This window comes from Azolla caroliniana, unplaced genomic scaffold, assembly GCF_043228905.1.
Source record: "Azolla caroliniana isolate FFs.n. ecotype wild unplaced genomic scaffold, voAzoCaro1.0.p SCAF_6, whole genome shotgun sequence".
NCBI lineage: Eukaryota > Viridiplantae > Streptophyta > Polypodiopsida > Salviniales > Salviniaceae > Azolla > Azolla caroliniana.
The window spans coordinates 7,108,350-7,135,839 of NW_028230441.1; the positions used below are offsets into that span (position 1 = coordinate 7,108,350).

General features: G+C 36.9%; 3 protein-coding genes and 1 pseudogene across 3 annotated transcripts; 1 reads left to right on the forward strand and 3 right to left on the reverse strand.

Annotated features, from left to right (window-relative positions):
• The first annotated feature begins 680 nt into the window (after positions 1-680).
• On the forward strand, positions 681-4,619 carry LOC147862912 (pentatricopeptide repeat-containing protein At2g33680-like). The gene has a single exon (XM_087321570.1). The coding sequence runs from the start codon at positions 1,624-1,626 to the stop codon at positions 4,582-4,584; it is 2,961 nt and encodes a 986-aa protein (XP_087177696.1). The 5' UTR covers positions 681-1,623; the 3' UTR covers positions 4,585-4,619.
• A 2,558-nt stretch (positions 4,620-7,177) lies between these two features.
• Positions 7,178-9,359, reverse strand: LOC147862913 (nuclear transcription factor Y subunit B-1 pseudogene; annotated as a pseudogene).
• Positions 9,360-12,567: 3,208 nt separating this feature from the next.
• Positions 12,568-20,059, reverse strand: FAAH (fatty acid amide hydrolase). Its single transcript, XM_087320847.1, has 21 exons — positions 19,982-20,059; positions 18,827-18,904; positions 18,406-18,515; positions 18,230-18,290; positions 17,732-18,000; positions 17,530-17,659; positions 17,370-17,447; positions 16,990-17,137; positions 16,773-16,885; positions 16,574-16,649; positions 16,405-16,476; positions 15,195-15,246; positions 14,563-14,655; positions 14,378-14,461; positions 14,128-14,231; positions 13,953-14,045; positions 13,788-13,856; positions 13,640-13,704; positions 13,354-13,415; positions 12,851-12,946; positions 12,568-12,754 (listed from the first exon to the last, which is right to left on the reverse strand). Exons 2-21 carry the CDS (start codon positions 18,900-18,902, stop codon positions 12,695-12,697), a joined length of 1,911 nt encoding a protein of 636 aa, XP_087176973.1. The 5' UTR covers positions 18,903-18,904; positions 19,982-20,059; the 3' UTR covers positions 12,568-12,694.
• A 1,891-nt stretch (positions 20,060-21,950) lies between these two features.
• Positions 21,951-26,748, reverse strand: LOC147862915 (5-methyltetrahydropteroyltriglutamate--homocysteine methyltransferase 1-like). Its single transcript, XM_087321803.1, has 14 exons — positions 26,348-26,748; positions 25,955-26,042; positions 25,564-25,691; positions 25,270-25,461; positions 24,807-25,009; positions 24,392-24,555; positions 24,218-24,298; positions 23,885-24,051; positions 23,678-23,783; positions 23,344-23,594; positions 22,918-22,990; positions 22,718-22,846; positions 22,390-22,611; positions 21,951-22,203 (listed from the first exon to the last, which is right to left on the reverse strand). The coding sequence occupies exons 1-14, from the start codon at positions 26,695-26,697 to the stop codon at positions 22,057-22,059; spliced, it is 2,301 nt and encodes a 766-aa protein (XP_087177929.1). The 5' UTR covers positions 26,698-26,748; the 3' UTR covers positions 21,951-22,056.
• Between the last annotated feature and the right edge of the window lie 742 nt (positions 26,749-27,490).

A 27,490-nucleotide genomic window follows, 5' to 3' on the forward strand; every position in this document is an offset into this window, starting at 1 on the left:
TCACATATAGCCCTAGCAATATTTACGGGTTGGAAAGTTTGGACAATATGCACTAAAACATATGTTGGTAGCATTATAAGGGCAACAAACGAGGGGGACCCAATGTCATAAGAGAGAGAGGAAGCATGAAGGAAAGCCTAAATTTGTGCATTGCTTGAGAAAGGTTGATATCATTGGTATATCGGAACAACGACATGTTCTATTGTAAAGTTCCCCTTCATAAGTTCTTGGTTAAGAGGAAATGCTGGTGACTTGATCTTACCCTTTTGGATATTCAACATGTAAGGATTCAAAATGAAAATGCACCACAATGTGGTTCATAAACCATAACAGAGATTGAATGATACATAGCCGCTTGATATGCTGGCCCCAAACCAATGGCAAAGCATGAACTATATATAAAATTGTTGGTGTATCGTTCATTTTGAAATACATTGATTACTCTCCTTTTTCATGACATTTTCTCAAACCTCACTATTATTTATGATATTGCCCATAGTTTTATTTATTTGAGAGCTCCAAATGAGTTTTATTATAATCTTCTTATCTATCTCTTGAATGGGGATCCCATTTTATGCAAGAGAATTCCAGAAACCATATGAATATCTGGAGATTAAAGGAATGATGATAATAAGAATATGTCCATAATTTTTATCACTACATGATACACGTTTAGAAGAAGAAGAAGAAGAAGAGATTGTGAGTTTGAATCCAGGGAGCGAACAAAAATAGACAAATGAAGATTTAGAAGGAACTCGATGGTGAGAGATTGGATTGATTATTTATTGAGTCATTTTTAGGGTTAAATAATGAAAGTTGTATTACTCTCAGACTGCTCGTAATAGTTGAGTTTTGTGATTAGGAACTTGTTCACATCTGAAGAGGTTTAAGAGATCAAATTGATTACTTAATTAGTAGTTTTATGGGTTTGTTAAGATTTACACTACTCCCTACTGTTCCAACAGTTTTCCTCTTCTGTTAATTGCTAGATAGGGCTACAGATCGAGAGACATTACCGATCAAGTGTCTACCACATACTGCCTTATCAACCCCAAATTATTAGTGATAGATTTTATCTGTTGAAAGAAGATGGCGAACTTTGGATAATATTCTGAATAAAAAATCAACAAGAAAATATGTCCCAGGAGAACTCCCCTGTTCCAACAATTTTCCCCCATCGATATGTTGACATTTTGGAACTTTAACAATAAAATGTATGTAATTGCATCAACCCTAACGCAGACCCTCCAAAAAGGGGAAATTGGAACAGGAGAGCCATCTCGCATGCCCTCTAATGACAATATCTTTGAAGAGTCTTTTAATGAACAAAAGAAGGTAGCACGTAAGACAGAATTACTGAGATTTGCAATCATGGTTGATCGAAGAAACACAAGGCATAGCAATGCACATCACAATTGAGCACATATGACAAGAGTGGCTTACTTGAAATGGTCAACGAGGTTTACTTAAATCTTGCAGAAATGGTATCGTCCCTCCAGTACAAAAGAAGAGAAGAACACATAGCAGTCCATATTACAAGGATGATTGGTTCTTGTCGGCATGTAGCATGCTTATATTCTTAAAAGTGGTTTACTGGAAATGGTAGATTAGGGTCGAATCTTGATGAAATGGTGTAATCCCTCCAGGATTCATGAAGAGCATTTCAGGAGGGGTGGGAAAATTGTGATATTTAGGCATGGTGACTTCAAGGATTGCCATACCATTGGATATCTCAAGGAAGATTTCACCTTTATCACATCACTCAAGGCTTGTGCCAAGAAGAAGGATCTTCATGGAGGATCTAGACTACATGCTCATATTGTTAAGAAAGGCTTACTTGCAAAAAACCCTTATCTAGCGAGCACTTTGATCAGTATGTACTCAAGATGTGGGATGGTTGCGAAGGCACAACAAGTGTTTGAAGAGGTTTCTTGTCGAGATACAATATTGTGGAATGCCCTTATAGCTGGCTATTCTCAGGAAGGTCAAAGTTATGCAGCATTCAGTTGTTTTGAACAGATGCAAATCGAGGGCCTCTTTCCAGATGTGGTCACTTTCACTTGCATCCTTAAGGCTTGTGGTAATACGGGAGCTATAGAAATGGGCAAACAAATTCATGGGGAGATTGTGAATAAGGGACAGTTAGAGAATGATATTGTACTTGGCACTGTGTTGGTGGATATGTATGTGAAGTGTGATCTGATGGCTGAAGCAAGACAAGTGCTCGAAGAGCAGTCTGTCCGGGATGTAGTCGCTTGGTCTATACTAATTTCAGGATATGCTCAACAAGGGCAGGGTAATGAAGCACTCTATTGTTTTGAACAGATGCAAAAAGAGGGCCTTTCTCCAGATGTGGTCACTTTCACTTGCATCTTGAAGGCCTGTGCGAGTATTGGAGCTTTAGAAAAAGGAGAACATATTCACAATGAGGTTTTAAGTAGGCATCTTTTGGAGAAGGATATTGTGCTTGGCACTGCTGTGGTGGATATGTATGCCAAATGTGGCATGATTGAAAAGGCACGGCAATCACTTCTGAATCTTCCTGTTCGAGATGTTGTTTCATGGTCTGCTTTAATTGCAGGGTACACCCAACAGAGACAATGTGAGGAAGCATTAAACTGTTTCGATCAGATGCAAAATGAGGGAATATCTCCAGATGCCATCACCTTCGTTTCCATCTTGAAAGCTTGTGGCAGCACAAAAGCTATACACAAGGGCAAACAAATTCATGACGAGATTGTGAGAAGAGGAATGCTCGGAGAGAATACTGTCCTTGGCAACGCATTGGTGGATATGTATGCCAAATGTGGTATGCTTGTAAAGGCAGAGCTTGTGCTTATGGAGCTTCCTTTACATGATGTTGTTTCCTGGAATGTGCTTATTTCAGGGTATGCACAATGTGGTCAATGCTACAAGGCATTGGATATCTTTGAACGTATGCAGAGTGAGAGCCTCTTGCCAGATGCAATCACCTTTGTTTGTATCTTGAGGGCATGTGGCAGTAGGGGTGCGATAGAGAGAGGCAAACGAATCCATGGTTGTTGGGGCTTCCATGAGGAAGATATAGTATTTGGAAATGCATTGGTGGATATGTATGCCAAGTGTGGTGTGCTTGAAAAGGCAGAAGAAGTATTCCAGGAACTTCTTGTGCGGGATGTTGTCTCCTGGAATGCACTCATCGCTGGACATATTGAATATGGGAAAGGTATTGATGCACTGAACTGTTTTGAAAGGATGCAACATGAGAGTATTTGTCCTGATGTTGTCACCTTCATTTGCATTTTGAAGGCCTGTGGTAACATGGGAGCTACAGCAAAAGGCAAGGAAATTCATAATAGGATTATTAATATAGGTTCTCTAGACACAAACATTTTACTTGGTAATGCCTTGATAAATATGTATGCAGAATTGGGTATGCTTGAGAAATCAAAACAAGTTCTTAAAGAGCTTCCTGGTCGAGATGTAGTCTCATGGTCTGCGTTGATTGCAGAATATGCCCAGCAGGGGCAAGGTGAAGAAGCATTGAACTGTTTTGAAGAGATGCAAAGTGAGGGTCTTTGTCCAGATATAATAACACTCACTTCCATATTGAAGGCCTGTGGCAGCATAAAAGCCATAGAAAAGGGAAAACAAATTCACAAAGACATTTTAAATAAGGGCTTTTTGGACAAGGATATTGTACTGGGCAATGCTTTGGTAGATTTCTATGCCAAGTGTGGTATGCTTGCAAAAGCACAAGATTTACTCTATGAAATTCCTTCCCGAGACGTAGCCTCATGGAATTCAATAATTGCAGGACATGCTCAACAGGGGCAAGGCCATGAAGCACTGAACTGTTTTGAAAAGATGCAAAGTGAGGGGCACTCTCCAGATGAGATCACCATAATTTGCGTCTTGAAGGCATGTGGGAGTATGGGAGCCATAGCCAAGGGCAAAGAAATTCATGATGAGCTTAAGAGTAGGGGCTTATTAGAGAAGCATCCAATGCTTGGTAATGCTTTGGTAGACATGTATGCTAAATGTGGGGTTATTATTAAAGCACGGGAAGTACTCAGAGAGCTTTGTGTACGTGACTTGACCTGTTGGAATGCACTAATTGCAGGGTGTGCCCAACAAGGACAAGGTTATGAAGCACTAAATTGTTTAGAACAGATGCAAAGTGATGGGCTTTCTCCAGATGGGGTCACATTAATAAGTGCCCTTAGTGCATGCAGCCGCTGTGGACTCTTGGAAGAATCTCAAATTCTTTTTGGAGACATGAGCAGAAAGTATAGTCTAACTCCTAAATTAGAACATCATACTTGCATGATAGTGGCTTTTGGACGTGCTGGGAAGTTTGAGAAGGCAATGTCAGTGATTAAAGCAATGCCCTTGTCTGACTGTTCTACAGTTTGGCTTGCACTATTGAGTGCTTGTAGAAAATGGGGAAACGTGAAGCTTGGGATACTTGCTTTTGACCAAATAATACAAGTAGACAGTGGTTGTGCTTCAGCTTACGTCCTAATTGCTGATATATTTACATCTGTTGGAATGCAAAATGATGCTGAAAATGTTGAAACCATGAGGTGGAAATATGCCTTGTGAAAGGTGTGGAAATAGTACATGATTTTTTATGCAAATGGAAGTAGTTTATCTCAAATTGGTAAAATGCTTTGCATGTGGTTTGGCCAATTTTTTGTTATGAAAAAGAAGTGAAGGGGAAGTGAAAGGTTGCAAAAGTTGAGTAACTTGTTTGAAATGAGTCGTTCATTAATGTGAAGGAAAACTCCTCGGACAAATTTGATTTATTGATCAAGGGGATCAGATTGGCATGCCCAAGGGTTCCTATACCCCTATCCAGATCCATACTAGACTCATTACAAAAGCAGCTGGAATGGGGCCATAATCTGATGAACTGGCAGAAATAAAAGATCTGGATTTGAACTGTGCATAAGAAACTCAAGGACCTAACTGTGTGTCAACCTTAGGCAAGTCAGGGTACGTACAGGCAAAAATATTTTCTTGCTTGATCAGGAAACAACTTGGTTAACTGCATAGCTTGATCAGATAAAAATATTGTAAGCAACTCACCAGCTGAAGGAGGGTCTTCAAGCATTTTGGAAGGACAAAATGAAGCACAAACGGACTTTCACCACGTGTCAAGAAGCATGGGACTTGCAAGAGCAGAATATAAGTTCTATGAAATAGAGTCGAGAAAAGTTAAATGGTAAATGGTTTTTGGGATGTTAACTTGTGCAGCGATTGATATGCTTCTTTATGAAATTTCTTAAGGATGGCAGAGGTATGTAAATTTTACAGCTGAAATTATGATTGACAGACATGATTCATCATCGAAGTATTCCGTAGCCCCGGGGAATTTACTCATTTCATGGTATACACGTTTTTCACACAAATTTGAAATTGGTGATTACATGCAATTATACTATTTAGCATTGATGTTCATGATTAAATTCTGGAACATTTCATCCAACAGTCCGGGATATTGTAGGGTGCCTGTGTGTGTAGGCATCACCACACATCTCATGGAATTATGTGAAAACATAAAAGTCAATAATTCTAATTTTTTACATTGTACTTTCAGTCAAACGTAACTTTGGTATTAAAATGAACCACTCCAACTTTCATTCAGGATAATAGAAGTATGATGCACCAAGGAGTCAGAGACCTTGGTTGGCATGGAGGCCTTTAAGTGTAACTAATCTTCATGTTCCTTTTTGTAGGCACTACTACAGAGGATGATCTCTGCGATTTGCAATGCATAAAATGGATCTGGCTTGTCAGGATAACAATGGTGAAATACGTCTACACGAGCTATGCCGTATCCAATCATTTGGCGTATAGCCTAACCGTCCAAGTAATATAATTTGTTTTGCACAACATTGGAGTCCAAAATGGCTTCAACCTTGTGCTTTGGTTTGCTTGAATCCCTTGAAGTTGAATTAAACATTCACAAATTGAGAAATGGTCCAAATTTTATTGCAGAGTACTAATCCTCCTTAGGAAGGAGTCGCATACAAGATGATATGTTGATTTGGTTCCATATGTCAAAATTGGCCTCCTCATGGATGATAAAGATCTATTCTAAACAAACTAACCTCAACAGTTGGATTTGTAGAAACTTCAAGGTGATATAGCATGTCCAACAAGGGTAACGACCTGTATTTGCAAGGAATGGAGTATAAAAGGGGTCATTGAGCTCTTTGACATGCTGATCAAATGTAGTACACATTGTCACTACTAGTGAGGTTGACAAGTGAACAAAATGTAGAGGTAGCAATCAAAATTGCAGTTTTGGTTACCTTCAATTCCTGTCCTAAGAAATAAGGTCTATGAATATTCTCAACCCAACAGATTATTTGCTCCTATGAACCGAATTCACAAACTCCCTTCACAAAACAAATTTATTTCTGGACTCATTACGTATTTATTCAAATCTCGCAGAAATCATTAAGCAGTTAACCCCGTAGCGTTTTCCTTAGATATGAAACTTGAAATTTTGGTAATCTCAAAATCCAGCAAGATTGTTGAAAATGGATAGAATCAGAATTGAATGTTGACAAATCAGATAGGATATCTTTTTGCACCAATAGTTTATATTCCTTGTACCACCTCAGAAGACGGATAGCATGCTAATAATATCCAAGACAAGAACATTTTAAAGACATCCAATTACCATAAATAGAAAATTAAGAACAATCACATTACCTTTATCTATGTTATCGAAAGAGCAATAAGTTACCAGCAGGGAAGTAGAGAATATTATGCTAATAAGAAGATATTCTTTATTAAGGTTAGAAATACACACACAAGAGTTATAGTCTGGCATTCTTCATCAAGGTTAGAAATGCACATACAAGAGTTACCTGGTGTTATATATTTCTAGATGCCAGAATATAACTCAAGCTAAGTGATCAACATATTCCAGATGCATAGCATGTTTCGAATTGCTACGCATAATACTATGTATGTCTCAAGGTAAGCCATTCACATATAAGAAGTAGAGCCCTTCCATATACATGATATTGTAGAATCCTTAAGAGCATATATCACAGAACTACAATGCTCCCATGTGACTGGCAGCATTTTCAGAGGCAAAATAGATGGAAACAGCACACAGGAAGAGAAAGTTGATACCCAAAGCCTCTTTGGTCAGAGTAATTCTCAACAACAGCAAATGACAACAAATTCAGAAATTTATATTACATTCCATGAAAGATCTAACCTTAAAAGGCTCCCTCCTCTCTGATATGTGGCACAATTCAATTCGAGACAAAGGATTGTTCTTTGCGCAAATAATCTCCCACTTCTCTGATACCAACCTCCTCATAGCTATGGTATCATATTGTGAGATAAACTCATCAAAGCTCTTATACTATTTTCTAGGAGAGAATTTTTACTAACTACCATGACCTTGAGGACCAGGGCCACCTCCTCCACGGCTACCACCAGAAGGGGCCATTTGATAAGGAGAGGATTGCACATACTGTTGCTGAGGATACATATAGCCTGCAGGTGGCGGGGCTTGAACCATATGCATTCCATTTGAGGAACCACCCCCTTCTTTCCCAGAAGCCATTTGCTCGCCTTTCCCACCACCTGTTGATCTCTCTCCTTCAAACTCTCGATATTTGTGAAGATACGACTTAAGGGGCTCAATATAGTCCTCAAACCCAAGAGTGCTCATTGCCCATAAGAGATCATCTCCATTCACCGTTTTCCTCTTTTCTCGCTGGCATTTATCTGAGGCCTCACCGGTGATGAAGCTTATGAACTCAGAAACACATTCCTGGAGGGTTTCTTTGGCATCTTTGGATATTTTGGCATTGGCAGGTAAAGCTCTCTTCATGATTCGGCTAACATTAGCGATGGGTAGGAGTCGGTCTTGTTCTTTGATGCTATCATGGCCCCCACCATGATGTCCACCAGAGTCATCATCAGATTGATGGCTATCAGGGCTACCATGGCGGTAGTTGTTATTGCCTGCCATCTATCCACAAGGCCACCCACACACATACACGCACAATGCTGCTTTTTAATTTCAAAGGAAGGAGAAAGAAATGATTGCAAAACAAGGCATAACACCACACAATAGCACCTTTACAAAAAGAAAGAATAAACTAGTAAATAGCTAAAAACAATGCCTTCAAATACCATTGCCAAAATATATGACGCTGTAAAATACACATGTACAAAACCTAAAGCTCTACCATACCCTACCCATGCAGGTGAAAATATGACTCTAAAACACCATTGTTGCACAAGTGAAACCCTAACTAAACTACCCTACCACTAACCTTAAAACACTATTATCACATATGCAAAGCCACAGGAATCTCTACAACATGGGCAAAACCTCAAAAAGATGAAAAAACCCTGTCACAGAAAAACACAAGCAATTCGAGGATCATAGTAAAAACATAGAAAATACCTTGGTAAATATAAAACAGAGTAAAACCTAAACAGTGTAAACTATAGAAACAATAGCACTGTAAATGAAGAACAGAGAATTATTAGCAAAGCAGAGTGATTACTAGAAAAAATGGGCAAGCCTTAAAACTAAGAAAACAGAGTAAACCTAATAAACGAGAAAGAACATGATAAATACAGAAAAATCAACAATTAAGTAAAGGCTGGAAACTAATAAACAGAGAGTAAGTCATAACAGCTAGATAAACCAGAGTAAACTCTAGAAACGACTAAAAAACAGAGGATAACACCATAAACTAGGAAAACAGAGTAAATAGAAGGAATACGAAAAAGGATTGAAATCCTCGTAGGTAGAAATAAACCGAACAAACCCTAGAAAATAGAAAAAGTAGAAATTAGAAAAAAGTAGTGTAAACCCTAAAACCTAGAAAATCAGAGTGAACACGAAAAGCTAGAGAACGAGAAAACATTAGTATCTAGAGAGCAACACAGTAAACCAAAGGGAAAACAGAGCTTATAGAAACAGAATAACCAGTTCAAACTAGAAAAACAGAGTAAACACTAGAAATTAGAGAAACGTCAGGTTAAACCCTAGAAACTCGGGAAACAGAGAAAACTCTAGAAAGTAGAAGAAGAGTGTAAACCCTACAAACAAAGAAAGGCAGAGAGTAACGCAACCCTAGAAAAACAGAGGAAAAACCCTAGAAAGGAGAGTAGAAGACAAAGACAAGATGTGGATTAGAAGGCAAACCTGGATTCGCTTATGGGGGGAGGGAGGGGGGTGATTTTCAGATCTAAATCGGACGGTTCTCTGAAGAGCTCTGCAATATGTATCACAGTGACGATGAAGGAGAGGATGATGATGATGATGATGATGATGATGATGATGATGGTGATGGGTCTATAGGGTTTACTCCCACCATGGGAGTGATGATTACCTCCTCTCACATACCTTACCATCACCAAAGCCTTCCTTCCCTCCTTATACATATGTTGACCTCACCATCCATCACATCACATCACTCTACATACATACATACCATAACATAGCATAACACACATGACATACATAGCATACATGATATGCATACATGACATACATAGCATACATATCATACATGATATGCATACATACATGACACACATAGCATACATAGCATACATGATATGCATACATACATGACATACATAGCATACATGATATGCATATGTCCATACATGACATACATAGCATACATGATATACATACATACATAGCAATACAAGATATACATACATACATGCATACATATGTGACATGCATAACATAACACACATGACATACATACATACATACATACATACATACATAACAAACGTGATATACATGCATGCATGCATACATAACATACAAGATATACACACATGCATACATACATATATGACATACATAACATCCATATATCATACATGATATACATGCATACATATTTGGCCTCCATTCATACATACATATACACGTTCATGCATGCATATCATCCTAACCACCACCATCATTGAGGCAATCATTGAGATATTGACTACATCTTCCTACTCATTAGTAGAAAATTGAACCAACCATATCTTGTATGATTAACCTTTATTGTAGGTAAGTACCTCCCCTTCCCTTCCGGTAAAGATAAAGATAACCTTGACAACAGGCAACACAAGCTAACAGATGTGCACGTACACACAATATTCTCTTTGTTTATGTGTGTGTTTGTGTGCGCATTTTCTATGTCTTTGGATTCTCATGGCCTCTCATGGTAGGATACATCCATTAGGCTAGATTTTACCATGCCCCGTCCCATAAGTCATATTTGTCGTTAGAGAAAGTGGATAACTTGAACCATAACCCATTGAATTCTCTTTAATGCCCATATTTTGTCCCACTTTTCCCAACTCTTCATGAGACTGTACACTTCATGTTCTCCTTCACAAAACTCCATGACCACTAACAAACCCTCATAACCTCGCCAAAACCAATGGAATCACGTTCTTTCAACTGTTCCATAACATCCACTAAGAGACCCTCATAACCTACCAAAACCAATGGAAACATGCTCTTTCAAATGTTCCATAGGTCATATTTGGTCTTTGAAGGTAATTGTATCATGGCTTGGGAGAGTGATGGGGATTGACACTTCATACATTATGTAACATATGTTGCATCAAACCACAAAACCATCTATTCTAAATGAGCAAACCACACACCCATGCATATTAGAGCGCATCATCTCCACGTCCACTATCCACACAATTGCTTTTAATTGACTCTATTCACATTTTGTTTGATGTGATGCACAACATTAGAGCTTTGATGAGGAGACTTGTTGTTTATGTGGGGTTTGCCTTGTGTTGAATTGACGGAAGGGGTGGGTCTAAGTTCGTAATCGTCGTCATAGTAGTATTTAGATCATAGGAAGTTCTATGTTTTGTTGTAAGTTAGTCATGGTGGTGTTTTTCCTTACGAAATGAAATCCATTATTTACGAAAGAGAGAGAAACCACGATGGATCCATATGGTGAACAAGCAATAAGAGAGCTTCCTTACTTTGAAATGGGTGTTTCTTCCCATAATGGCAAGCTTTTGGCCCAATCTTTTAAAGCTTTTAAAAGTTAGGTGTTTCCTCTCCATGACCCATTCATGCCACTTCCATGACTTAGGCATAACTAGCAATTACCCATTGAAGACTCACTTATGGCACATCCATTATATTACCCATGGCCTTCAATTCAATGCACATGTCATATAAGAGATCTTGAACACACAATACCCTTAAATACCTTGTGGAATCTCTAATTCCTAACCAAACCCTTAAGTGCACTCCCATATATGTTGGATTACTTCAACATGCTAAATGCAATTTCCTCCTACTATCCATAATAAACTATGGACTCTAAATAAAAGAAAACTCTCCCTTTCGGCAACAATTTTGATATACATATACTTGAATAATCATGTTTCAAGTAATCATGTATGGTATTTGAGTATTTAAATGATCAATTCAGTCCTATTTATTCAATTTAAATGCAACATGTTTGAGCAAGTATATACGTTGTTAATATGCTTTAGTTTCTTTCTAGGTTGACTAGGGCCATTTGTGAAATAACAAAAACATAAGGGCATTCAAAATCCCTAGCATCAAATTTACCAATCCATATCTTAAAGTTGATCAAATATCTTATTGAGACAAAATTCAATCAATTGTTGAGAGAGATGCAGACATGACTCTACTTCAAATGACAATAGGTTCCACCACAAATTTCTTCATTATAATTATTTAAAGAAATCATTCCAACTCACAAACACAAAATCTGAATTCATATTTTTTGTTTACTCATCGTGAGAAAAGTGTAAGTGAAGTGAAATAGACCCACACATTAAAAAACAATCGTTAAATCTGATTTGAAAAACAGAAGAACCTAACATGCAAGGACAAACGGAAAATAAATAATGCTTGCAAGGTCAATGCCCAAGTTTTGTAATTTTCTTTTCTTTTCTAGTTTTGTAAACCTTTCCAACAATTACATAATTGGAGTATTTGAGCAATTATATGGTTAATTCATCAGCTATTTTTCAATCATATATGCTTTTGAGCAATTATTTATCATCATTCGCCTCCTTTATCTCTTTCAATGTTTAAGGGAATTTTAGGCTATTTTGAATAAAAATTCAAACCATACATAAAAGTTCAAATATAGCTTTGGATGGGCCATTAGCGGTTATGAATGTACAATGGATTGGTCATTCATGGGCCATAGACACACACACACACAAAGAGAGAGACACAAGGAGGGTATTAACATCCATAGGAAGCTGAAAAGGATTTGTTGTTTTGCTAATGGGAAGTTAATATCACTTGACATATCGGCATTGGGATAAGTTTCGCTACATGATTGTTTTATTCAATAAACATATGGTTTAAATGAGGTAAACTAAAATTTATCCACGAAATTTACATGTAGAAGAGAAGAAACATAACATGCTACATGATTGTTTTATTCAATAAACATATGGTTTAAATTAGGTAAACTAAAATTTATCCAAGAAATTTACATGTAGAAGAGAAGAAACATAACATTCGTGGCCCTTTCCGCCAAATCCACTAGAAAATTTATGCACAGAGAAGATATGTTCTTCATTTGAACAATTGAAACCCTACATGAATGCTTCATTTCCTTACAAACATCTTAAAAACAGAAATAGCTCATTGCCTCCGGAAGACCATATGATCTGCATGGAAGTCCTATTTCCTTAGAACATCATAAAACACATCTGGCTTTTTGCTTCCAGAAGAGCATATAATCTACATGAAAAGGAACACTTGATTATTGATTCTACAAATTCGGAAACATGAGAAACAAAAGCTTCCATTGTAAAACTTATAATTGCATTCACTCACCTCAAATGCAGATGCCAATCGCAGTAAAGTTGCCTCACACCAAGGTTTTCCAATGAGCTGAAGTCCTATCGGTAGTCCATCTTTGTCAAAACCAACCTATATACATACATACAATAATTAGGCAGTATAAGCCATAATTTCAACAAGTAGATGTTGCACTATCATGTCAGTGCAGGGAATAAAAACACAATTTTTCATTGATTTCACGTTATATTTGGTTGGTGATAGGTTTTTTCTCATGTCATTCAGTTACTTGCAAACAGAGAGGTTTGGATACAGCAATGGCAATGTATAGACCCATAGTACCACGGAAATGTGTCTCTTCCCAATCAAAACTTTCCTTTCAACAATCAGAAGAAGATGTTGCACATGGTCTTACTCTTATTTTCTGCATTCTCACAGTTGCACATGAGCTAATGGTAGAGACTGACAAACATTTTATGCTAGCATGTCTATCAGATGCCCCGTAACATTTACAAAATGACAAAACATGAGCTACGTACAGGAACTGTGATGGCAGGGAATCCCAGAAAATTCGGCGCGACGACGAACCGCATAAGGTTTCCTAAAAGATGGAAAGAAGAAAGAAAGATACATTAATGTCTCCAAAAAACCACCATCTTAATGGTTGATAAGACCTGACAAAGATTTACAATTGTCAATTATGTACCTCATCAAGGTGAGTAAACAAACAAACAAAATAAAAAATGAGTTGTTTGTTTCTATGCTAGCTTCCGAAAACAAAATAGATTTAAAGTTTGAGGTTTGAGGTTTCATCAAAGATTTTACCTGAGAGAACCAAATCACTTTCCCCGAACTTCACTGCACTCGTAGGAATCAATGGTGCAGTCAAACTGTATGCAAATAGAAGTAAATCAAAGCTGCTTTTGTTATTTTCCCAAGTTCTCAAAGAAGGAAAATAAAAGAAGAGGATTACGGTGTTGTGGGTGTTACAATCACATCCACGGTTTTAAATGCTTCCAGATAGAAGAACATGGCTCTTCTTCTGCAAAAGATAAGGAAAAATGAGGTGGACATTCAAGGAAAAGAAGAAGAAGACGAAGGGATGGCAACACTGGATTAAGAATAGAGTTGGAGTTACCGGAGACGCTGAGCTGCTACATAATCACGTGAAGTCAATGAACGCCATACTGCGAGTGTACTACGGATTTCATATGAAATCTCCTTCCTTCTCCTATGACCATCCAAACAAAACTTTTATGGAGCATATACTAGATTTGGCATTAGAAAAACTGAGATATAAAATAAATACTAACCCTTCTGAGAAGTACACATTTGTGGCAGACGCGATTTCTGAACCAATGGTGGCTATGTGGGCTACCATCATCTCTTGAAACTCAGGTAAGATTATCTCCTTAATCTGTTTCCACACAACAAATTCACTCACGGTTATCTATCATCTTCACCCTATGCATGTATACCTTGAATGAACACAAGGAGGATCTAACAATCCTTGATTTTTCAATGAAATTCGGAATTTGCAAGTATAAAAAATAGATTCGTGACCTTGTTCCTGTACTTCTCAATAAAAAGTTTGAGAGCTTTTTCACACACCTCCAGCACTTCCAGACTATGAACGTCCTTAAACCACTGCATGGCTCAAGACTAAGTTAGTTCAGAATAATTCAAGAAACATTTTTATGGTGGTATTTAACAGACAACAAAAAATGCTTCTACCATCAAAACTTCACCTCTGAGTATTTGCCAAAAGTGACAGAACCTATCACTGTGGCAACATCTATCTCCTTTGAGGAGCCTTCTAGAATAGGAAAGCTTGGCAAGTTCTGTAAAAACAGAGATAAGAACAAATACTTTTGAATCTGAAAATGATTTCTAATATGACACTCAAACAAAATTCGGGTAGAAAATAGGTTTATCTACAAAGGTGCTGAAAAAAGCTAAAAATTACTGTTAAATGGTCCAGGTATAGAAAGAGGCAACCATGTAGTACAGTTTTGAGTTCACACAACATTATCACAGGTATTGAACATCGATCATGATTGTCAACTACCCATCTTCAACTAGTTAAGCTCTAGGGAGTCTAGACATACAGGATAGACAATATTTTATATCTATATATCCTGGATTCTTGAAACAAGCGATACTTTTCTAGTTTGGTTGAAATACATTAATAACATTTCATACTTTATGATTTTATGCTACATATGTTTTGCCATATTTTTGCAGATGTTTCATATTGCATGCAAATATTTCATGTTTTAATGTTCTAAACATCAATACGTTTTAACTACATTATGCATATGTAGTCATCATGAAAATCATCATTCACCCATAGAATCTGAATATAGAAGAAATAGCTCACCGGTTTTGAGACAGTAACATCAGTTGGGCGTGATCCTAGCATTGCAGCATACCTGCATATACATCCACAAGTAGTAAATATTCTCTAGTTGATACATATAAAGAGCCATTATTTTACGTGGTTAAATCAATAGCAAGCTCTCTCCTACAAAAAGCACCTGTCAAATTACTAAGGTATATATATAATACTTGTAGACTTAAAGACAGAAAAGCTGATATAGACACACACAAAATCACAAGCAATGTATGGTAAAGACAGAAGGCTGATAATAGAAATTACCGTTCAAGAAAATGAAAATGTAAAAATAAGCATCACATCGATTAGCCTCCATCCATGAAAATCTCATTGGAAACTAAGAAACCCTAACCGTATTAGCGATTTATGTAAGTCAAATGCCTACAGACCAAACAGAAATGACTCAAAATACTATAGCTAGTGATGGAGACAACAGACATTGTGTCTAGGTAAAAGCTCGAGCTTACTGTATACCTATCTAATGGTCGAACTAGATAAAGGCCTGTGGTAGCCACCATAATGCATGTAGCGAAAATAACATAATATTTAATAGCAAAATCCATTCCTTATCATAATTTCAAAAAGAAGCATAAGGTCAGTCAATTGAAATGAAGGTCCTTTGGGGAACATATACTAAAACAGTAGATTTCTTCTAGATAGAAAGAAAAGCAGTTCCATAGCTTGCATATAATGACATGTCTATGGGTACATAGAAAAACAAGTTGAAAGGACCTATTCTATGAAGTTAGAAGTGTGGATGTACCAATACTGAATGTTGTCATGGGCATCAGTCATATAAAGACATTTTTACGGTTAGGTGGAAAAACAAGTTGAAAGGACCTATTCTATGAAGTTGTAAGTGTGGATGTACCAATATTGAATGTCGTCATGGACATCAGTCATATAAAGACATTTCTACGGTTAGGTGGAAAAACAAGTTGAAAGAACCTATTCTATGAAGTTATAAGTGTGGATGTACCAATACTGAATGTTGTCATGGCCATCAGTCATATAAAGACATTTCTACGGTTAGGTGGAAAAACAAGTTGAAAGGACCTATCCTATGAAGTTATAAGTGCAGGAGTACCAATACCAAAGGTTGCACCATGGATATCAGTCAATATCTAGATATAAGTTACCCTTTCTTCCAAAAACTTTTTAGTAGATGAAAATTTTCTGTTCTTGGATGACTTACACAAGCAGGAGGTCTTCCACACTCCCAGCCATAGGTGAAACCACTTCCACAGTCCACCCAAGCTCAAGCACTCTGCCAGAAAAAAGGAAAATATGATCACAATGCTTGCAAATGAGGATACAACCTCAATTCTTGCAAGAGGAAAGACACTAGATGCGAATATACATACCCTTCAGTGCTGGTACGCCCATGTGTTGTTTTCAGTCCAACAATCCCACATAATGCAGACGGTATTCGAACAGAACCTTAAATGCATAAGTGGATGACATTATTTAGTCAAAGGTCCAGATCTATTCCATTAAAATGGTATAGACATAAGCATACAGAACCTTCATAACGTATTCCAAGAAATGTTACCTAAAACATACCTCCTCCATCAGTTCCAAGGGCTGCTGGACAGAGTCCACATGCAACCAAAGCAGCTGATCCAGCAGAAGAACCTCCTGTATATCTCTTTGTATCATGGGGATTTCTTGCTGTCCTGGTGCATGTTTTTAGGTAAATTCACTCTGCTAATGCTGGAGCATCTATATCATCATGCGTTTATATAGAAGTTATCTAAGTTTATTCAAATGGAATTCATACCCATAATGAGGATTGTTGCCAGTTGTTCCTGACCCAAGTTCATGTTGATTTGTCTTGCCAATAAAAATGACTCCACAATCCCGGAGCCTTGATACACAGACAGCATCTCTTTTTACCTCCCTAACTTTGTGAAACCAAGTAGTACCACCTGCTCAAAGTTCGGGCAAATAAGAAATTAACTAGCCTGAGCTTTACTCAGTTCGATTTGATCCTTATGCATCACAAAAATAATAAGTGAATGAGAAATATAGTCTAAAAATGCCACCCTGAACATCTACGAACAAGTCATCACTAACAATTAGATAAAGATAATTCTGAGAATCATGCCATACAAAAAAATCAATCGAACATGAGAAGTCTAAAGGTGAGTACTTATATACCTCGAGTATCATATGGAAGACAGTCAACTTCATCTTTAACAGCCATAAAAATTCCATCCAGTATTGACAATGGCTTCCCTGTGCAAGTTTCATTGACTTCAATCAGTGAAAGAAGAAATGTTGGATTTATAATTTAATCTCCCAAAACATCATACTTAACCTTCCGAAAAACGGCGTGATGACTCAGCAGCTTGCTTTCTGACAACTTCCGCATCAAAGGAAATGAATAAGGACATGGGAACTTTCCTCTTCTGAGAATCTTCTATTGCTCTAATAAGGTGTTCTGCAACCTGAAATGCATATATATTAGATAGATTTACCTGTAGAATTTGAAGCATTGGAAATGGGTATAAGGAACTGACATCTAAAGGTGTAATAGACTCATGTCTATAAGCATGGGCATAATCCCGGATTCGCCAATATCGGAAAGGTAGATCCACACTCTTTTGATGACTGGGAAGACATTCCAAGGCTAGCTCCACTCTTGATATTGACGAGCTACCCTCATCAATCACTTTAACGGCAGCTTCAAGATCTGCATAGCAGAAATAAAAAACAAATTCTTGTATAACAGATAGCACCAATAGGCATAAGTTCTCAAGCACTCTTCTAAAATTAAGCACAAAACCAGTGACCATTATCATAGTATAAACGAAGATCTGGAAGACAAAAATACATGATGATTATGCATATTCATACGCATCATCACAAACACATATACATACATAGCATATATATAATAAACATCCAAAAATACATACATATGCATATACCAGTGGATGTTTCATACATCAGTATCATTTATTCACATAAAATGCTTCAAACAAATCTGGAACGAAATATTCAATATGCATTCTTGCCTTGATCTGGAAATTGAGGAATAAACAGTGGTGATTCAGGTATAGCAGTTTCAGAGAGAAACTGTAGCCAACATAAAGCAAATTGATCAGAACTATATGTTTAAATGGTATACACATAAAAGAAAACAAACGTAAACATTTGTGCAAAAAAAAAATCCATACAGTAATAAGGATACCTCAGCATATTTGTTCCGGCGAAGAATGCTTGAAATAATCCAACTGCCAACCAGAGAACTTTCAAACACCCATGTTGCCAGCTTCAGACCATACCCTGTAATATGTGGAGCTGAATGGACAAGGAAAATCCTAAGCATCTGTCAACTAACAAAGAAACTTAATCCATCTCAGGCAATAACAGACGCTCTTTCCATCCCGTATGTATCACACACATTATATGTTCATCACCCAAAGAGGCTAAAATGGCCTTGATCATGTATATATCTACCAGAGAAGCTAGTTTCTTTGATGTTAGCTTATTAACTACTAACTAAAGCGAAATAAACGTGTTAGAACTCAAAATTATCTTAAAATACTGCCTTTTACATCCCACTATGTTGAACCTAAACTGCCATAGAAAAACATTACAAAGAAACTGACCTTCTATATTTTGAGATGTATACTTTACAGCATCGATTTGAACTTCCTCGACAGGGGTCATGTCCCTCCGTCCCATCTCTAAAAAGAAAAACTACATCTTAAAATGCAAAGTGTGCTAATTTTGAACCCTTCAAAATATGGAAACATCATTCCTTTTTGGAGTTTCCAAATCAGGATTTGTTTATAGGATATGTCTCCCAGGTAGAATCAAATTCAAATACAAGCATTTGTAAGTGGAAAGTACATTTTCTGGAAACAATAAATAACCTCACAACAAAGGTGTCAATGCTTCTATATCAATCCTCTCAATAGAATAAATATCCATCCTCAGTTCTCACACATGGTGACCACAAAATAACCATTCTGAAAAACACTTTTTCAATACTTAACTTTGTATGACTACCAAGTATTATCTTCTCTAGAAACTTCTCTTCCAATACTTAACTTTGTATGCAGCCCACCAAAAAAATGTGACATTTTGTTTTGGGACAACCTAACACAACCTTGTATATTATGCACATTGCAAACCTATCGATATTTACAACCAGAGAATGTGAAAATTTTCTCCGTACATGTTGACAGCTACAACAAAGTAATCTGATTATAGTTGTTAACAGCTTTCGTTTGTCAGTTGCAAAAAGTTGTCACGTTCTCCTTGTAAAAATTGCGACAAATTAACGTAAATTTTTATATTACAAAAGCTTATTGATCTTTACAACCAAAACAATGTGAAATGTTTTTGACATACATGGTAATGTGTATGGAATTTTTATGTCAACACAAGCATATATTTTCCTCGTAAATGTTGCAATGATATATGTAGCAAGGACCTCTGTCTCTCTGTCTCTCTCTCTCTCTCTCTCTCTCTCTCTGAGTAGCAGAACTGCATGCTAAATTACGAGCAAATTGCAATGTATCCAAATCCTCACAGAAAAGGATTAGACAAACAGAAATTTTTCAAAAAACTAAAATTTAAATCAATTTCTGCTAGAATCAGGAAAGGATGAATCATGTTAGATAGGGGAGATCAGGAAAAGGTCCACAAAGAAGTAAAAACAGAGAGAATAAAAAAGTATAAGTAACAGAGGGGAGGAGGATGGAGGGGGGAGAATTGTGGTAGATGTGTTATTAATCGTAGAGAGGAGAAGGGTGTACCTTAGATTTCAGGATTTGAATCTGAAGATACAGAAACAGGGGAAGGTAGGAGAGGAATGGCGACTATGGGAGGAGAGTAGTAGTAATTAGTTGAAAAGAAGACATAAATGTCAATGACACACACATAGGGAAGGAAGACTTCCTCTTAATTACATAATAATAGACCATATATGTATGTATGTACATACATAATATATATACATATAAAGTTAGTTCCATATAAAGGCCATGATGGGCGAGGTGTGACCATCATCCAAACAAATTGTGACCATGGGCACATAAAGTAGTAAGTATTGGAGTAAGTTCGTTCCTCGTGTATTTTGAGCATATTACCCCCCGTTTTTACTCAACACGTAAAAGCAAATCATCTTGTCCCCAACGTATCTGCTAAGGCCATTTATGGCATCTGATGTTTTCAATAGCTTTTTATTCTCGAGGGTTGGTCGTTGGCCTCTCATTTGTCTTGATTGTCGCCTTTTCGATGTTTTTGTGTAAGTTTTCACGACTTATGGTCGCTATGAAGAAGGTGCAAAACATTTACACATCATTACAATGTGTTTGGCAAACCTAAACGTTTGATACAAGTAGAGCCCCTACCTTATATATATATAAAGACGAATTAGAATAATCAATTTTGGCGGGGAAAGGACTTTAGTATCATCATGCAGCTTTTAGCTTTGCCATGGATACTATTCAAAGCATTAGATATGAATCTTGAAAATAAATGGTTTGATGCCGTGTGTTGTAAACTATAAATGCATCTCAACAATGTGATGATGCCCATTGCCCCCTTCTAGTTTTTTGTGTTGAAAAGCAGGTACATTGGATCTTACCTAAGGGCAAATTATGCCCTTCCAATTGTAAACACAAGGATGATGTCATTATGAACAATCACGAACTCAATTCGAAAACTATGGCTTTATTTCACTTATAATATGGCTAGTCTGTAAATATTACCATCACTAATCTTCCCATTTATGAGACACCAATCAAGGCAAGGGTCAAAATCGTTAACAATGCTATGAAGTTCCTACGATGTAACCCATCAAAGACTTAATTGCATTAATTGAAGTACAAAATGCATTAATTGAAGTTCAAAAACTAATCGCTGTTTTAAAGACTGATCACATTAAATGAAGTACAAAAAAACCAAACTCTGTTTTAAAGACTACCCACATTAAATGAAGTACAAAAACCAATAGCTATAATAAAGACTAACCACATTAATGAACAACATATTATGAAACCCAACTGTAAATGCACACCAATACGCAAAATCTATATGATACACTGAAGAGATTGAGAAGCCACCGACACATGTCACGTTCTTCAAGATTGTCATCAACATATCAATCATTTCCTCCACATCGCGTATCACCATATTCACATATTAAAACATTTCCATTCGCTCGAAAATCTATATGATACACTGAAGAGATTGAGAAGCCACCGACACATGTCACGTTCTTCAAGATTGTCATCAACATATCAATCATTTCCTCCACATCGCGCATCACCATATTCACATATTAAAACATTTCCATTCGCTCATGATTTATGCAGACAATTTTATTCTTGGAACTAAAATAATTAGTCAATATGCATTATCAACATAATGATCCAAGTTTGATTATCGCACACAAATTAATGATTTTCATTCACAAAAAAACATGGTTTGTTTACAATGCAAAGAAACAAATTTTATACTAATAATTAAAACAAGGTACAAATTAGTAAAAACAAATTTCCCTGAACACCATCTTTAACACGGTGATTGCTATTTGAATTATGTCTTACGCAAATACCAGGCTAAAGATACAAAAATCTCATAACTAGTCACTTCAATTTCAGCAAGTGTATGATAAAACATCAACTTAAGGCAAATGTAAATGAAACACCTTCATTTTAGTTCACCAAAGAGTTTCAAACACCTACCCCGCAAAGTTGCTGGTCACAAATTAGATAAAAATGAATCTTAAAAAGATTATTCCAGCATTAAAATTAAAATAAGCGTTTTAACAAAACCGTCACACATGATCTGAACAACTCGCAAAAAAAGAGATGGTACTCATTGCCTAGTTTGCATTGGCAAGCTCTGCGCGAAGTTTCTTAGCTGCTTCCACCATGCTTGTTAAGGCTGGCATCACTTCAGAATACTTGCGTGTCTTTAACCCACAATCAGGGTTAACCCACAATACCTTGGATTCCAAGACATCTAACATCTGAGAAAAGGAAAAGCCAAAAACATGAGACTTATTATCAAACTAGCATTGCAAACTATTCTAAAAGAATAGAAAAGAATTGTCTATTATTTTCTGATGAACCTAGTGTTAAATTTGTAATCAAGAGGTAACGCATCGCATACTTGATGCATGAACCAACAAGTGGATTAGTTGGGTGGGACATACCTTCCTAAGACGATCGGCAATTTCCTCCGTATCAGGTACTCTTGGAGTGTGAATATCATATACACCAGGGCCAATTCCAGCACCATACTTCACACCATCTCTGAACACTCTGAGAAGCTTCTCATCAGAACGGGAGTTCTCAATGGTGATGACATCAGCATCCATGTCAATGATTGAATGGATGATGTCATTGAAGTGGGAATAGCACATATGCGTATGGATCTACATCATATACAGAATAGTCAATATAGAATAAATTAAGACCCGCCTCCGCCTGTTAACAATACAGAAGCAAAGAGAAAATAATAGCATATAAAGACCCTTTAACCTGTGTGGTATCTTTCAGTCCACAATTGGTAATTCTGAAAGAGTGCACAGCCCAGTTCAAATACTCAGCTTGCTCAGATTTCCTCAACGGCAAACCTTCTCTAAGTGCAGCTTCATCAATTTGAATGACCTGAATACAAGGCATTGTTCATATTTAAAGACGAAAACTTAGACACGAAACTGCAAAAGATGAAAATTTACACTGATTCCAGCTGCTTCCAAATCTTCTACTTCATGCTTAATCGCTACAGCAATTTGGTAGCACGTTTCTGACCTATGAAATACCACAAAAAAAAAATTAGAGCATATGGCAGACACCAAGTTTTACGAATATATGACATAAAAGGTACAGGAAGAGTTCTGAGAGCATAAGCATATGATGTAAACTAAGTTTTAAAGATATATGAAATAGAAATACAGAAAGAGTTCTGAAATCCTATCACGTATTATCCTATTACTGACATCGAACAACACATTATGCACCAAAATAAAACGAATTGACCATGAACAATTGTTCAAGACAAGGATCACCAAGGGGTGTTGAGAGAAACAAAGAAGCGTAATATATTTATTGTCGTATATGTAGATTGCTCTGAAATAAAATTTAGTTGACAAAAAATCACCCACCTTGGTTGATCATTCCTAACAAAGGACCAGTTCAGAATTGTCACAGGTCCTGTAAGCATTCCCTTCATAGGTCTAGCAGTTAAGCTTTGGGCATAAGTTGACCAGAACACAGTCATTGCATTTGGCCGGCTCACATCACCATAAATAATAGGTGGCTTGACGCAGCGGGAACCATATGATTGAACCCAACCATTTTCAGTGAAGGCAAAACCGCTGAGTTGCTCTCCAAAGTACTCAACCATATCATTCCTCTGTTGAATTGATAAATTATAGTCAAATTTCATTTTCTCCCTGTATTTACACAAAAGGATATAGAGCAAGGAGATTAACAAACCTCAGGTTCACCGTGCACAAGGACATCAATATCAAGCTCCTCCTGTATCTTACATACTTTCTCAATTTCATTCTTAATGGCCTTAATGTAGGTTTCTTCTGAAATCCTATATGGAAAAAGTTGAACAAGATTAATGCTGATGAATTGAAAAAAACAATATAACAAACAATGGGGTATAACACTGAGTTAAATAAATATTGTCCGTACTTCTTTGCTTTAAACTCCCGTCGAACTCTACGCAATTCCAATGTCTGGGGAAATGAACCGATTGTAGTAGTTGGCAAAATTGGAAGATTCAAATGCTTTTGCTGCTCATCAAGTCTCTGAGATACGGGTGTAGCTCTTCTGTGGTCAGACCCTTTCAGTTCATTTGCCTGTGGAATATTAACAAGTAACTAAAATGATAAAAAACACATAAACAAAAATACGTAGCCAACAGAATATGAACAGATAAGTAGTATTGCAAAAAGGGCACTATTTAAGGTTTGCAGCTGAGCGGGATTTTAGTACATCTCCATAAAAGAAATATGATTAACTTACTGCTCTCTGCACAGCTTCATTGTGCACACGAGGAGATGACCTTCTTGATGCCTGAGCAGATGCATTTGCCGCAAAAAATTCCTGTTCATGTATTGAAAGCAGCAAATACTTGTCTGGTCAGACATTCTATCATGTGGCCAACGTGACAATTCTAATGGTAGCTTGATCTTTTACCTCATCTTTCTTTCCACAAAGGGCATTGGCAAGAGCTACAGTTTCCAAAACCTTCTGTGCAGCAAACGCCAACCAAGATTTCAACTCGATGTCTAGTTTAATCTCATTACTGAGATCAACAGGAGAATGGAGAAGAGAAGAAGACGTTGAAACGACCACTCTGTCTGCATATCAAGAAAGATAAATTAGTAAGAAAAAAGGTTCAGCTATGCAGATTAAAATTACACGCTATAGAGTTTTTGGTGATTGCTGTTTTGTGGCCATCTATAGATTACTGTTAGATGACGTGGCATCTTTGGAATTATAGTTTAACTCTTAACTTGAATAGGAGTTTTGTAACCACGATAATATTTTTAAAACTGGAATCAAAACATTCACGGAAACAGTTGATCACAAAAAGAAAGAAACATCTTACCCTTGCCCAAGATAGAAGTCAACTCTTCAAGAGTAGTGAGAGAAGCAGCAAGATCATTAGCCCAAATGTTACGACCATCAACAACACCAGCGAATAGAATCTTCCCCTCTGGGATGCCAAGCTCCTTGATAAGGCTCAAAGTTTTCTGTCCCCTAACAAGGTCAACACCAATAGCTGACACGTGGTCCAAGCCAACAAGTGTCCTTCATAGATAGAAGCAAAGGTTAGCTCAAGTGAAACATGAATAGGGAAGTCTTATGTACACAGTCAAGTATGAACACACTAATTTAAATGATAAGACAACAAGTTTGGACGGTAAACAAGTGCATACTCTATTAATGTGTTAAAATAACAGACAAGAACTATTTCTGCCCACTAAACTGAACAAACTATTTCAAGTCTTGACTAAAATTCATTAGATGATGCACAGTATAATAGTATCAAGGAAAACTAATCAACATACTTGAAGGCTGCCACAGGGATATCTGCAAAGTACGTCTCTATCAGAACTTTGATGTCAGGAAGCTGAGAACCCAGGGTAGAATATGCATGCTTGAATGCATCCAGCTTGTGTGCCTCGAGATCAAGTACAATAGTAGGCTCATCAAGCTGAACCCATTGAGCTCCAGCTGCTTTCAACTCACTAATTATCTCCCTATAGTTTAAAAAAATCCGGACACAAAAAAGACTGTTAGGATCTAATCACTATATCCGTGGATACAAAAAAAGACCGTTATCGATGAGGATGAGTTAATACTTGTAAATTGGTAGAATAGAATCTAGGAGGGAGAGGCAGTCGAAGTTTGTTGCTACTCCCTTTCCGGGTTTAGCCAAAAGAAGGTATGAAACAGGACCAATTAAAACTGGAACAGTCTCAATTCCAAGCTGTGAAAAAAGAATAGGGATTTAATTGCAAAAATTAACAGATAAAAAACATATATATGCATACAACACAATTGTACGTATACCAAGATAAATACAAACACGCACACATATATAAATATAGAAACACATTTTACACCTTTCCCTTTTGTATTACATTACATATGCCTAATAAATGTACAGCAAATACATGTTTGCATATCATTTCCACCGAACAGTTTGAAGTATAGATTTACAAAATGTGTAAAAATCTGCAACTCACAAACCTCTTTGGCCTCCTTGTATTCCTCAACTGCCTTGTGAGATGAAAGCGAGAACTTAGTGTCAGGGCCAAGCTCAGGCACAGTGTAATGACTGCAAAAATAAAAAGATTTGGACATTAAAAAAAATATAGATATAATGGAATAGGAAAAGATACCGAAATATGTACAGATATACACAGCCCTAGTTTTCCATTCATTTCGAGAAAAACAATGAATAGTACTCCGTTTTGAGCAACAAAGGGGCTACTCTGGTCATTTATTCAAACCTAGGGTCATTCCAGTCTCTTCCCAATAGACTGAGAAATGAGGGGTATTATGTTGATTTTCGCAAAAAATAAAAAAAGGCCAAAAACCATCATCTCACGTGAGAAACGTTGTAAAGTCTCGAAATCTTACTAGTTCGAATCAAACCACTTGGTCATCTCCATTGCCGTATGTTTAGCATTGCCACGAGCCATGGAGAAATACACATCAAATCCAATCTCTCCACCAGTCCATTCATAACGAGGGGGCACCGCACCAACTAAGGCAGTAGTATCCAAGACCTGATCATAGTAAGAGAAGGTATTGCTCGGAATGTATTTAACCCCAGCACTTTCCATCTGTTTCCATATAGAGACCCTGATGTCCTTGGCAACTTTCTCAAGATCAGAGGCAGATGATTTCTTATCCCAGAAGGACTCCAACGCAAACTTCAGCTCTCTCTTTGGTCCCATCCTTGGGTAGCCAACCACATGAGAAGCCATTGCTGCAGACAGATTGTGATAGAAACCTGAAAATAAAGGCAGAAGATCTCACATTTGATGTAATTTGATGCAGCAGATGAAAAGCTTTACAAATTAATATCAATATACATTTCTTTACACCGAAAATGCAGATTTTGATGTTCGATCTAACAGAAAATAGCATATTGCTGCAGCAAAAGAGAAAACTAAGAAAGATTTCCTGACTGTTGCCTGAACTAAATGACTAGAACTTTAGATAAACAAGTAACATAACATAAAATGGAAGGACAAAATTCCAACTACAGCAAAAGGAAAGTTTATCTTTTAACATCAGTGAAAAAACAAAATAGCATCGAAAAATAAATCTTCGGAAATGAGGTTACTCGAAATCTACTTTCCAGCTGAAATGTGCAGAAGTTGCAGTACTCTTAACACCCTACGAGTTGTAATGAAAATCTAAATGAACCAACTGAATTGAGTAAAACTTAGAAAGAAAGGTCTCAAAATTCAGAAAACTATGACAGGTTTCAACACTCAAAACATTTTGTGCATTTCTGGGAATAAATATGTTTTTAACAATAGACTACTCAACAGCATCAGTACAATCTACAAATGCTGCATCGCCTACATAACTATCATCTCCAATACAGCACTAAATTGTGAAAAAAAAACATAGATGTCTTGATATTAGCCTTTACCTAGAAGAATTTCCTCAAAATAGAATTTTGTTTTCATCTTTCTGGCATTCATTTCACCCTATTGTTATATCCGCACTGTGCAAATATAGCATACAAAAATACTTGGGAAGAAAAGA